This window comes from Felis catus, chromosome C1 (genome assembly GCF_018350175.1).
Source record: "Felis catus isolate Fca126 chromosome C1, F.catus_Fca126_mat1.0, whole genome shotgun sequence".
NCBI classification, from domain to species: Eukaryota; Metazoa; Chordata; class Mammalia; order Carnivora; family Felidae; genus Felis; species Felis catus.
Window position 1 is genome coordinate 220,890,098 of NC_058375.1, and position 13,435 is coordinate 220,903,532.

Genomic DNA, 13,435 nt, shown 5'->3' on the forward strand with positions numbered 1-13,435 from the left:
CTGCTGTGATTCAGGCCTATCTCAAGAAGTGAGAAAGGTTCCAAATACACAAGCAAAACTTACACCTAGAGGAACTAGAAAAGGAGGAGCAAATAAAGCCCACAGCCAGCAGAAGAAGGGAAATAATAAAGATTAGAGCGGAAGTAAACAATATAGAAACAAACAAAACAGTAGAACAGATCAACGAAACCAAGAGCTGGTTCTCTGAAAGAATAAACAAAGCTAATAAACCCCTGTCCAGACTGGACCCAACTAGATAAAATCATGAATGAAAGGGGAGAGATTACAACCAACACCACAGAAATACAAACAATTATAAAAGAATACTATGAAAAATTATATGCCAACAAACTGGGCAATCTGGAAGAAATGGACAAATTCCTAGAAACTCACAACTACTAAAACTCAAGAAGAAATGGAATATTTGAACAGGCCCATAACCAGCAAAGAAATTGAATCTATAATCAAAAATCTCCAAACAAACAAACAAACAAACAAAAAATCTCCAAACAAACAAAAGTCCTGGGCTAGATGGCTTCCCAGGGAATTTTACTAGACGTTTAAAGTATTTTAATGTGTATTTATTTTTGAGAGGGAGAAGGAGACACAGAATCTGAAGCAGGCTCCAGGCTCTGAGCTGTCAGCACAGAGCCAGACACGGGCTCAAACCCACAAACCACTAATTCATGACCTGAGCCGAAGTCGGATACTTAACCAACTGACCCACCCAGCCGTCCCACTAACAGACACTTAAAGAAGAATTAATACCTACTCTTCACAAACTGTTCCAAAAAATACAAATGGAAGGAAAGCCTCCAAACTCATTCCACGAAGCCAGTATTACCTTGATTCCAAAACCAAAGACTCCACTAAAAAGGAGAATTATAGGCCAATATTTCTGACGACGATGGATGCAAAAATTCTCAACAAGATACTGGCAAACTGAATTTAACAGTACATTAAAAGAATTATTCACCATGATCAAATGGGATTTATTCCTGGGCTGCAGCGTTGGTGCAATATCTACAAATATCATGTTGGTGCAACATGATACACCACGTTAATAAAAGAAAGGATAAGAACCCTATGATCCTGTCAATAGATGCAGAAAAAGCATCTGACAAAACATAGCCTCCATTCTTGACAAAAACTCTCAACAAAGTAGGGAGAAAAGGAATATACCTCAAACACCATAAAGGCCACATACAAAAGACCCACGGATAATATCATCCTCGGTGGGGAACAACTGAGAGCCTTTCCCCTACCGCCAGGAACAAAACGGGGTGGTCCAGTCTCACCATTACTATTTAACATTGTACTGGAAAGCTTCGCCTCAGCAATCAGACAACAGAAAGAAACAAAAGGCATCCAAATCAGCAAGGAAGAAATCAAACTTTCGCTATTTTGCAGATGACATGATACTCTATGTAGAAAACTCGAAAGACTATCAAAAAATTGCTAGAACTAATACATGAATTCAGCAAAGTTGCAGGATATAAAATCGACAGACAGAGATTGGTTGCATTTCTATACACCAATTAGCAAAGCAGCAGAAAAAGAAATCATGAAATTGATCCTATTTATAATTGCACCAAAACCAATTAGACACATAGGAGTAAACCTAACCGAGGAGGTAAAAGATCCATACCCTGAAAACTATAGGACACTTAGAAAGGAACTGAAGAAGACACAAAGAAATGGGAAAGTATTCCATGCTTATGGATTAGAAGAACAAACATTGTTAAAATGTCTATACTACCCAAAGCAATCTACACATTTAATGCAATCCCTGTCAAAATACCCTCAGCATTTTTTGCAGAGCTAGAACAAACAATCCTAAAATTTGCATGGAACCAAAAGAGCCGAAAAGGCAAAGCAATTCTGAAAAAGAAAAAAAAAACTAGAAGCATTATAATTGCTGTATTACAAAGCTGTAGTCATCAAGACAGTATGGTACTGGCATAAAAACAGACACACAGATCAATGGAACAGAGTATGGATCCACAACTGTATGGTCAAATCATCTTCGACAAAGCAGGAAAGAATATCCAACGGGAAAAAGTCTCTTCAACAAATGGTGTTGGGAAAACTGGACAGTGACACACAGAAGAATGAAACTGGACCACTTTTTTACACCATACACAAAAATAAATTCAAAGTGGATGAAAGATCTAAATGTGAGACAGAAAACCATCAAAATCCTAGAGGAGAACACAGGCAGCAACCTCTTTGACCTTGGCCAGAGCAAGTTCTTGCTAGGCACATCACCAGAGACAAGGGAAACAAAAGGAAACATGAACTGTTGGAACCTGGTCAAGATAAAAAGCTTCTGCACAGCAAAGGAAACAGTCAACAGAACTAAAAGGCAGCCTGTGGAATGGGGGAATATATTTACAAATGACATATCTGATAAAGGGTTAATATCCAAAATCCATAAAGAACTTCAAACTCAACACCCAAAAAACAACCCAGTTAAGAAATGGGCAGAAGACATGAACAGACACTTTCCCAAAGAAGACATCCCGATGGCCAACAGACACGTGAAAAGATGCTCAACATCACTCATCGTCAGGGAAATACAAATCAAAACCACAATGAGATACCACCTCACACCTGTAAGAATGGCTAAAATTAACAACACAAGAAACAACAGGTGTTGGTGAGGATGCAGCGAAAGGGAAACCCTCTTGCACTGCTGGTGGGAACGCAAACTGGTGCAGCCACTCTGGAAAACAATGTGGAGGTTCCTCAAAAAACTAAAACTAGAACTACCCTACAACCTAGCAATTACACTATTAGGTACTTACCCACAGGGTACACGAATACGAATTTGAAGGGGTGCATGCACCCCAATGTTTTATAGCAGCATTATCAACATTAGCCGATAGAATCGAACTATACAAAGAATGCAAATGTCCATTGACAAACGGATGAAGAACATGTGATATATATACACCTACACAATAGAACATTACCCAGCCATCAAAAAGAATGAAATCTTGCCCTTTGCAACAATGTGGATGGATCTAGATGGTATTATGCTAAATGAAATAAGTCAATCAGAGAAAGACAAATATCATATGCTTTCAATCCTATGTGGAATTTTAGAAACAGATGAACACAGGGGAAGTGGGGGGAAGAGAAAAGAGGGAAATAAACCATAAGAGACCCTTTTTTTTTGCAATATAATTTATTGTCAAATTGGCTAGCATACAGCGTGTAAAGTGTGCTCTTGGTTTTTGGGGTAGATTCCCATGGTTCATCGCTTACATACAACACCCAGTGCTCATCCCAACAAGTGCCCCCCTCGATGCCCATCATCCATCTCCCCTCTCCCCCACCCCCCCATCCACCCTCAGTCTGTTCTCTGTATTTAAGAGTCAACCATAAGAGACTCTTAACGATAGAGAACAGACTGAGGGTTACGGAGGAGGAGGGTGGGGGGAGGGGCTAGATGGCTGATGGGCATTAGGAGACCACTTGGGATGAGTCCTGGATGTGGTACAAAGGGATGAATCACTGAATTCTCCTCATGAAACCAATATTGCACTGTATCTTAACTAAAATTTAAATTAAAAAAAAAAAGAAATAAAAAAAAATGGACTGCTGTGGATCCCAGTGTCGTATCAGCTGCAACCGGGCTCCTTGCTGGCTGTCACTCACCTGCCGTGCAGGAAGCAGGGCTGCAGTGTCTGCTGCACTGTGGGGCCAGGTCTCCACCAGGAAGGGCCCAGTGGGCCCCAGAACCTGGGCAGAAGGAGAGGAAGGGTGGGCAGGGGGCCCCCAAGGGCCTGGGCCTTCTGGGCCCCTGGGGCCCATAGGCCAAGAAGAGGTGAGCAGGGTATCATGGGGGCCGCAGGGCTGGAGGCTGGCCCCTGTTCACCCACTTCTGTGTGTGTGTGTCTCTCTCTCTCCCCCACCCCACGCAGCCCGGCCACGCCTGTGCAGCTCGGGGCCCTGCCGGAACGGGGGCACGTGCAAGGAGGCAGGCAGCGAATACCACTGCAGCTGCCCCTACCGCTTCACCGGGAGGCACTGCGAGATCGGTGCGCTCCTGCCAGCTGGAGTCAGCCTGGAAGCGCTGGGGGGGGCCCAAGGCCCACCAGCTCTGGGGTGTGGGAGGGTCAGGGGAGGGGCGCTGGGCGGTGGGTGCAGGACACCCGACACCCGACTCTGATGGGGCCCCTTTGTTTCCAGGGAAGCCAGACTCATGTGCCTCGGGCCCCTGTCACAATGGCGGCACCTGCTTTCACTACATCGGCAAATACAAGTGCGACTGTCCCCCAGGCTTCTCCGGGCGGCACTGCGAGATAGGTAAGGCGGGTAGAGGCCAGCGGGCCAGGGCACCTGGGCAGCATGTCCTCCCAGCGGGCAGGGGTGGCCCCGCTCTGGAGGAGTGGGAGGCAGAGTTCCCGTGGAGCCTAGAGGCCGTCGGGGAGGTCCCAGTGATGGTGACCCCTTGTGTCCTTGCAGCCCCGTCCCCCTGCTTCCGGAGCCCCTGCTCGAACGGGGGTACCTGTGAGGACCTAGGCACAGACTTCTCCTGCCGCTGCCGAGCAGGGTACATGGGACGCCGGTGCCAGGCGGGTGAGAGGGCTGGGGGTTGGGGTGGAGGGACGGGATCTCTTCCTAATCCCGAAAGAGCAGAGGAGGGGAGGGGGAAGAAGGAAAATCCGACGGGCAGCCAGCCCTGGAAGTCAAGGCACTTCCACCTGGAAGGGCTGTGCAGGGAGAAGGGTCCCAGGCCCTGTGGCCCAGCGGGGCAGAGGGCAGAGGGGAGGGGAGAAGGGTCCCAGGCCCTGAGGCCCGGTGGGGCAGAGGCCAGAGCCGGCGGAGAGGCCTCCGGCGGACGAACCTCAGTGCAGGACAGGGCCGCTGTGTCCTTACAGAGGTGGACTGCGGCCCCCCAGCGGAGGTGAAGCATGCCACGCTGCGTTTTAACGGCACTCGGCTGGGCTCGGTGGCCCTGTACAAGTGTGACCACGGCTACAGCCTGAGCTCCCCCAACCACGTCCGAGTCTGCCAGCCACAGGGCGTCTGGAGCGAACCTCCACAGTGCCACGGTGATCCGCAGGCCCTCCGGGGCAGGGTGGGCGGGGGGGTGGGCTCAACCGGTGAGGTCCACAACCCCCTCATCGGGGCCACCCAGAGGAGCACAGGAGCCACAGCTCTGACCCTGGTCCTCCCCTTCCTCCCTGCAAAGTCAGGTCACGACCCTGGTGGAGGCGCTGATGACTGTTCACTAAGGGCCTCCCTGTCCTCAGAGCGAGGTGTCCAACTCATATGCCTGCCGTGCAGATGAAGCAGCTCAGACCAGGAGGTGGCCCCAGGGCAGGGTTCTCAAGGGGCAGATTGGGGATTCAGGGCCTATCTCCTGCCTCTGGCCCTGGCCTCCCCCCTGGAAGCAGACCCTCCTTTGAATAAAGCCCCCAGGACACCCACAGCTGTTGGAGGAGGTCCGCTCCAGACAGCGTCACCTCCAGGCTCCCAGAGTGCGCCAGGTGCATGGCCTGGGGCGGCCCCCGTCTGCCTGACGCCCCTGCAGGCATGGGTCACTTACACAGCTGCGTGTGTATTCCACTGCATCCCTAACTCTGTCCATCAGAAAATCTGTGTGATGTTAACACATCTTCACAAAGCAAGGAGTTTTAAACAAAGTAGCTCAGGGACCATGACAGCACCCAGAGATGGGGCGGGGGGCGGCACACAGTGCCGCTCTCTCCCAGCACCCTGCAAAGCCCATGCCGTGCGACCCCACACAGGTGAAGAATTCTGGAGGATGGATGGGGCTGCCTAGCCCCACGTGTCTATGCTTTCCTCCTATCCTTCCAAGCGCACGGGGCTGGTGGTTACTGTCTGGGAGAACACCCCTCTCCAACAATAACAGCAATAAAGTCCAGACAACAAACATTTAGGAGCAAAAGAAAGAAGGTGGACGAGCATAGAAATAGGCATGGCAGATATACAGAAGAGAACATGGCACTGGTCGTAAAAAAACAGGGTCGATAAATCATTTTTAACAAAAGAAAGTGGAAAAAAGAAGACTGAAGAACCCTAATAGTTGAAACAACAGTCACAATTTACAAATGGATACAGATGAAGTTAAGGAGTTGATAGGTCCATTTGAGGAATTTTCCCCCAGAGAAGCAGGGAGGCGTGTGTAGATCAGAGAGAAAATGCAGGCGCTGTGGAGGGTGGAAGCAGATGTGCCAGCACTGAGGCAACGGGAGTCCAAGATGAGAGAAAAATAAAAACACAAGGCAACGTCTGACCAACTGTGGAGCTCAGTTTCCAGAATGACAGGTGAGCCCACGGCCTGACGGGCGCGGAACATCAAACAGGAGAAAAGAGGAACATTAGCGCATTACGGCCAAATTTAAGATTATCAGAGACAAACAGAAAAAATCCTTAAAATAATGACTACGTGAGCAAGCATGATGGGCTGGCATCAGGGGTCGCAGATGCAGGGCAAGTGCTCGGCACCCGCCAGTTCTCCCCCACGGCACTTCTACGAAGTGCACGGGAAGCCAGGAGCCGGTCTGGAAAGCAAAGAGAGATCTCATACTCTCCCAAGGCTGAGGTCTCCAGTCTAGCTGGAGGGAGAGGCCTGTGCCAACCCTCAAGCATCTAAAGCCAATCGGGGACTGGCACTAACGAGCACAGTGCACCAGGCCCAGCCCAGCTCACTTCCTGAGGATATCAGAGATCAGCTCCTCAGCCTCTGCGCAACTGCCCAGCGCAGAGTGGAGCAAGCCCGTGCTCGGTACGGGGTAGGTATTTTCTGCTTCGGGCTCTCTGGTCTTGTACACAGTATGGGTAAGAAGCAAGAGATTATGACGTATCATCTCAAGAAGAAACAGGCCTGCGGATGACCCACACGTCTGCATTAGCAGACAGGACTTTAAAAAAGCCATTATAAATACGTTCAAGAGAAGCAAAAGAGTGAGAGAACAGCACATTTGAGCAGAATAAAGAAAACTTCTCAAAGTAACAAAATTAAAAGTGCAACATCTAAAGTGAAGACTGATTGGATACGCTCACCCATAGGATGGATACAACGGAAGAAAATCACGGACCTCAAGGACAAGTCAACAAAATGATTAAAACTAAAGATCAGAGGAAAAAACGAACTATGAATTACTTATGAATGAATTTTCAGCATTTTTTAATGCTTATTTATTTTTGAGAGAGACAAGAGCACGAGCAGGGGAGGGGCAGAGAGAGGGAGACACGGATTCTGAAGCAGCTCCAGGCTCCAGCTGTCAGCACAGAGCCCGACACGGGGCTCGAACTCATGAACCCCACGATCATGACCTGAGCCGAAGTCAGACGCTTAACTGACTGAGCCACCAATAAATGGTGCCCCCAATAAATTAATTTTTATAAAAACAACAGAGCATAAGAAATCTCTGATTTGGAAATATCGAGCAAACAAGCACACAATTGGGAGTCCCGGAAAGAGAGGGCAGAAGAGGCAAAAGAAATATTTGAAGAGAGAATGACTATTTTCTAAAAATGAAGAAATATGTCGACCCACAAATCCAAGAAGCTCAGCAAATACCACAAGATAAATATTGACATAAATAAACTTAAGACCTAAAAATTTTTATCTAGTCAAATTATTCAAATGTGAGGGCATAATAAAAAATATCCTCTTACAAAAACAGCTTCAGAGGCTGACCAAAAAAGAGTATTGGGGGGTGGGGGGTAGTTATTCAAATAGTAAGATAAACCTAGAATATTCTGTAAGCAATAGGAGAAGGGAGAATTATCACATACTATAGTAAAGTCTGTCACTATCTAAAAGGAGATAGAAAAAAAAGCAGAAAAAAGTGACAGTTAAGATCATGATAGAAAAAATACAAGTCAATACGAATGAGCTAAATTTGCCATGTAAGAGATTGCCAGATCTTTTACAGAACAAAACGAAACAAGCTATACTTTCGAAGATGAGACACTCCTAAATCAGAAGAACAACAAAAAAGTACAAGTATGGAAAAAATGTCACGTAAATACACATACAGAAATAAAGCTGGTTTAGTTACACTACTATCAGCCACAATAGACTGTCAGATGGAAAGCATCATTAAGAACGAGAGGGTCTCCTCCAATAATTGGTTCAATTCACCAAGAAGATCGTTATAAACATTCCAGCGTCTAATGCAATAGTCTCAGTACATACAAAGCAGACATTAACAGACTGCACGAAGAAACTGACAGATTTACCTCAACACTGGGAAATTTTGAAGCACCTCCCTCAATTAGTTCGGATTAAGAAGCCAAAAAAACAATAAGCAAAAAGAAGATCTGAATAATACAGCTAACAATTTGAACTAATTCGTTCCCTGAACACACAGAAAATATTATGTTATTAAGAAGAAGAAGAAGATAAATTTTAAATCTCCATGTTTAGATATTTTTAAAGATACTTTGAACTAACTTATCGGTGGAGGAAATGTGGACAGTTACAAATTTTAAGTGCATATTAACGATCATTTTCTATATAGAAACTTGTGTGATGTAGCAAAAGCAGTGCTTCGTGGGAAATGTACAGCTTTATTTTTTTTAAGATTTTATTTTTAAGTAATCTCTGCACCCAGTGTGGGGGCTCAAACCCACAACCCCAAGATCAAGAGGTACACACTCTACTGACTGAGCCAGCCAGGCACCCCTAGAAATTTACAGCTTTAAATCCACAATAAGAAAAGTTCAAAAATTAATGAATTAAATGTCTGAGTTTAGAAGTTAGGAAAAGGACAACAAATGATACAGACAAAGTAGAAAGAAAAAGGTAACACAAGAGCCATGATTAACGAAACATAAGTTAAAAGTACAGAGAACACCAAAATCAGTTCTTTGAAAAGCCTATGAAAATGGACAAACTTCGATCAACTGATCAAGAAAAACAAAGAGCACAAATAAAAATCCTTATAAATGAAAAAAATTACATAGCCACAGATATAACAGAGATTAAAAAGATAATGAGAATGCTATCAACCAGTCTATACAAATAAATTTGAAACCTTAGCAGAAATGGACATAGTCATAGAAAAATATAACTTACCAAAAAGGACCCAAGGAAATGTAGAAAGCCTACATAATTCTATAAAGGTCTAAAGGTATTGAAGCAGCAGTGAAAGCATTTTCCCACAAAGAAACTCCAGGACCAAACAATGTTATAGGTAAATTCTACCAAATTGCCAACCAATAGATCATTGCATCGTTATATAGGCTCTCTGGAGAGTAGAATATAAAGCGTATGTGCCAACCTGTTCTATGAGGCCAGTATAATCTCGCTGCCAACACCAGACATGGACAGTGGGAAAAAGTAAGCCATGAGTCTGTTAAACATACGGACATAGATGCAGAAACTCGATGGTCTATGAAGACTATACGTACCATTATCAAGCTGGGTTGTTGCCGTGAATAGTTCGATATTAGGCAAACCTGCTCTATTAACCAACTGAAGGAGAAAAAGCATGTAACTATCTAAATAAGTGCATAATAAACATTTGGCAAAATTTATACCCATTCATGAAATAAATTCTTACCAAATAAGGAATAAAAATGTACTTCCTTACCAGATAAAAATAATACACACACACACACACACACACACACACACACACACACACACACACACACCTGCAGTGCCATGTGGTACAAAATATATAGGATTTACTGGAGGAAAAGCTTAAAAGAGAGAAGGAGCAGAATCCACATAGCCCCCAAAGTGTGCATCATCCCACAGAGAGGTGTGCTTAGGCTGGGCACAGCCAGACTGGTCATACTGTGTGCAGCCAAGCTATAAGACTCCACACCTTTACAGAGGAAGGACTACAGGTTACAGCGAGAGAGCTGTGGAACAGTGAGTGTCCTGACCCTTGTTATACAGAGGTAGGATCTGGAATTCAAAAGCTGTGCTTCTGTTGATCTGACTCAAACACACTGAGCGGCCAACAGGGGGAAGGAAATTAGCTTCTGAAGCAGTTTTACTATGCTTCTTCTCAAACCCCAAGTAAACATTATCCTAAATAGACATTCCTCTTAAAACTGGGGACAAGGATGCCCACTGTCACTAAGCCTCATCAAAATTATATTTCAAGTATTAGCCAGTGCAATAAAGAAAAAGAAACTAAAGTCATGAGAATACTAAATAGGGAGGTAAAATGTCAGTATTTGTAGCTGATAAGGTTGTCTTTAACCTGCAGGCAAACCACTGAAAATGACAGGAAACGTAGTATGTTTAGCGGATATAGATTATTATAACACAATTACATTTTAATATCTCAACAATCGAAAATGTAATTATAAAAAAACCTACGCAGAGAAAACCAATGAAACTGAAAGGTGGTTCCTTGAGAGGCTTGATAAAATTGACAAACCTCTAGCTATACTGATCCAGAAATAAAAACGAAAAATTAGCAATATCAGAATTAAAGAAGTGTCATCACTAAGGATCCTACCAGCATTTAAAGGACAACAAAGAGATATTGTGAACGACAGTAGGCCAACGTACCTGGCAAGGGAAAGAAAAGGGACTACCTTGAAAGACACAAATTACTAGAAATGACAGAAAAATAAATAAAAAATACGAATAGCTCTGTATCTACTAAAGAAATTTAATTCATAATTAAAAACCTTTCTGCAAGAAAATGGCAAGACTGGATTGCTTCATAGATGAATTCTAACAAACACTGAAGGAAAGAATAATACTAACCCTACACAAGCTTTTTTAGAAAATACAGGAGAAAGAGTACTTCTCGATTCATTTTGTGAGACCAGTACTGCCTTGATACAAAAGCAGACAGAAAGGTTATTTTAAAAAATGAAATCAGAGACTAATATTCCTTACCAACATGAGCATAAATATCTTAACAAAGTATTACTAAATCAAACCCAGTGTTACATAAAAAGTATGATATATCATGACCAAGTGGGAGTTATCTCAAGAACACAGGTTGGCTTAATACTTGAAAAATGTAATTCACCATATTAGGATAGGAAGAAGAAAACCATACAGTCATTTCAATAGAAGCAGAAAAATCATTTCAAAATATTCAACTACCGTTTAAGACTCTTACTGAGCTAAGAGTGGAAGGGAAGATCTTGAACCTGATGAGGGTATCCATGAAACACCAACTGCTAACAAAGGACTTCACGGTGGGAGACATCTGGCTGCACTCAGTAACAAGGCAACTGTGTCCGTCTCACCAATTCCTTCCAGCATTGCCCAGGAGTTCCCAGACGGTGCCACAGCCAAGGAAAGGAAATAAAAGTCACATCTACTGGAAAGGAAGGGGACGTGATCATGCACAGAGGAAATCCTAAGAAATTCTACAAAAGAAGCTATAGAACAAATAAGCAAATTCAAGTGGGTCACAGGACACAGGACGACATTACAGAACCTTGATATTTTCATATTCTGGCAGTGAACACTTGGAAAATAAAATAAAATGAACAATATTGTGTGTAACAGCACCAAAAACATGATACATTTTTACATGTGTGACATGAATTGTAGACATAAATGTAAAAGCTAAAACTATAAACTTCTAAAAGAGCATTGGAGACAGTCTTCTTGACAGCTGGAGTAAAATGGTTATGCATTTGGAAAAATATCACATTGTCCCCTGCTTTTCACCACACACAAGATTCCAGATTAAGGACTTAAATGTTTTTCTAAAACTGTAAAATTTTATGTGGAAAGTGTAGGTATCTTTTGGCCTTGGGACTAGGAAAGTTTTCTTAAGCCACAAAAAAGCACTATCAAAGGGGCACCCGGGTGGCTCAGTCAGTTGAGCGTCTGACTTTGACTCAGGTCATGATCTTGCGGTCTGTGAGTTCAAGCCCCGCATCGGGCTCTGTGCTGACAGCTCGGAGCCTGAAGCCTGCTTCAGATTCTGTCTCTCTCTCTCTCTCTTTCTTTCTCTTTCTCTCTCTCTCGCTCTTTGCCCCTCCCCCACTCATGCTCTGTCTCTCTCTCTCTCTCTCTCTGTCAAAAATAAATAAACATTGGGGTGCCTGGGTGGCACAGTCGGTTAAACGTCCGACTTCAGCCAGGTCACGATCTCGCGGTCTGTGAGTTCGAGCCCCGCGTCAGGCTCTGGGCTGATGGCTCAGAGCCTGGAGCCTGTTTCCGATTCTGTCTCCCTCTCTCTCTGCCCCTCCCCTGTTCATGCTCTGTCTCTCTCTGTCCCAAAAATAAATAAACGTTAAAAAATAATAATAATAAATAAATAAATAAATAAATAAATAAATAAACATTGAAAAAAAGCACTATCAAAGAAAAAAATGAACAAATTTGACTATATAAATATGAATTTAAAATCATCAGCCCTAAGGAAGAAAGTGAAATATAAGCGACAAAGCGGGAAAAGATGTATTTATATAAAACTGGTTTCAAGAATATATAAAGAACTCTGTGAATGAATAAGAAAAGAATGATCAACCCAATAGGAAAACTGGCAAAACACCCGAGTAAGCCCTTCATGGAAGAGGAGATACTGACAGCCAACAAAAACAAGGAGAAGTATTAGTAATCAGTGAGCGGCACATCAAAAGCTCACGGAGGCAGTTGACAAACCTAAGAAGCCATCTGCTGGTGAAAATGTGGATGGGCAGGATTTCCTAGCAACGGCTGGAGGGAGTGTAAGTCGGGGGAACACTTTGGAAAGGGTCTAACAGTCTGCCTGTCCAGCTGACCATGCGTATAAGCTGTGTGCCCGTGATTCCACCTGTAGGCTTAGCACATTTATACCAGGAGCTAGGAAAGGAAAAAAAAAAAAACAGAAGCAGGCTTCTGTCATAACAAAAAGTCCACAACCAACCCAAAGGCCCAGCAAACGACACGGGACAAAGTATGGTGTGGTCACACCACGGATCCCACCGCCGCCCCCACGTTCACGCAGCAGAAAGCAGAGACCCCGGAGATGCGGAGGCCCCTCACGCCTTCCAAGAGAAGAGTCCCTATACCCCAGTATCTTATCAGTAAAGTTCATATGTAGCACAAACAAACCATACATGTTTAGGTGATTCATAAAAATCGAAACACGGAAGAGGTAACGAGATCGTGGCCCTGAAAATTCCATCCCCGGGGGTGGGGAGGGGCACGTGCCGGGGAGCCGGTGGACACTGTAGCTCCCAGGCGTCATTACTTACTCATCTGCATTTTGAGCAGGAACAGTAAACTTTTAGATGTTGAAAATTTTGAATTCGGAAGTACACTTCCCAGTTTAAAAGAAAAAGTGAGCCTGTGGCAAATACTTCAAAGGGAGGGCCCCGTCCCCACTGCGCCGGTTTCATATGGGATTGTTGTGTATCGAACGAACAAGATTGGGCCTGGCCACCCGAGAGCCACTGGGGTGAAGTCCCACACCACCTCTGCGAGCCCTCGGGTCATCATGCGCGCCCGCTGTCCCCAGGCCTGCTGCCG

At 44.4% G+C, this 13,435-nt stretch overlaps 2 protein-coding genes across 2 annotated transcripts in view; one reads left to right on the forward strand and one right to left on the reverse strand.

Annotated features, from left to right (window-relative positions):
- Positions 1–13,435, forward strand: part of SNED1 (sushi, nidogen and EGF like domains 1) — an 89,087-nt gene that overhangs the window by 45,776 nt on the left and 29,876 nt on the right. Inside the window, 4 exon segments of the mRNA XM_023259989.2 lie at positions 3,930–4,046; positions 4,198–4,314; positions 4,474–4,587; positions 4,890–5,063. Coding sequence (XP_023115757.2) covers positions 3,930–4,046; positions 4,198–4,314; positions 4,474–4,587; positions 4,890–5,063 — 522 coding nt within the window.
- MTERF4 (mitochondrial transcription termination factor 4) overlaps positions 1–13,435 on the reverse strand; it is a 70,157-nt gene that overhangs the window by 21,285 nt on the left and 35,437 nt on the right. The gene's annotated exons all lie outside the window — the stretch shown is intronic.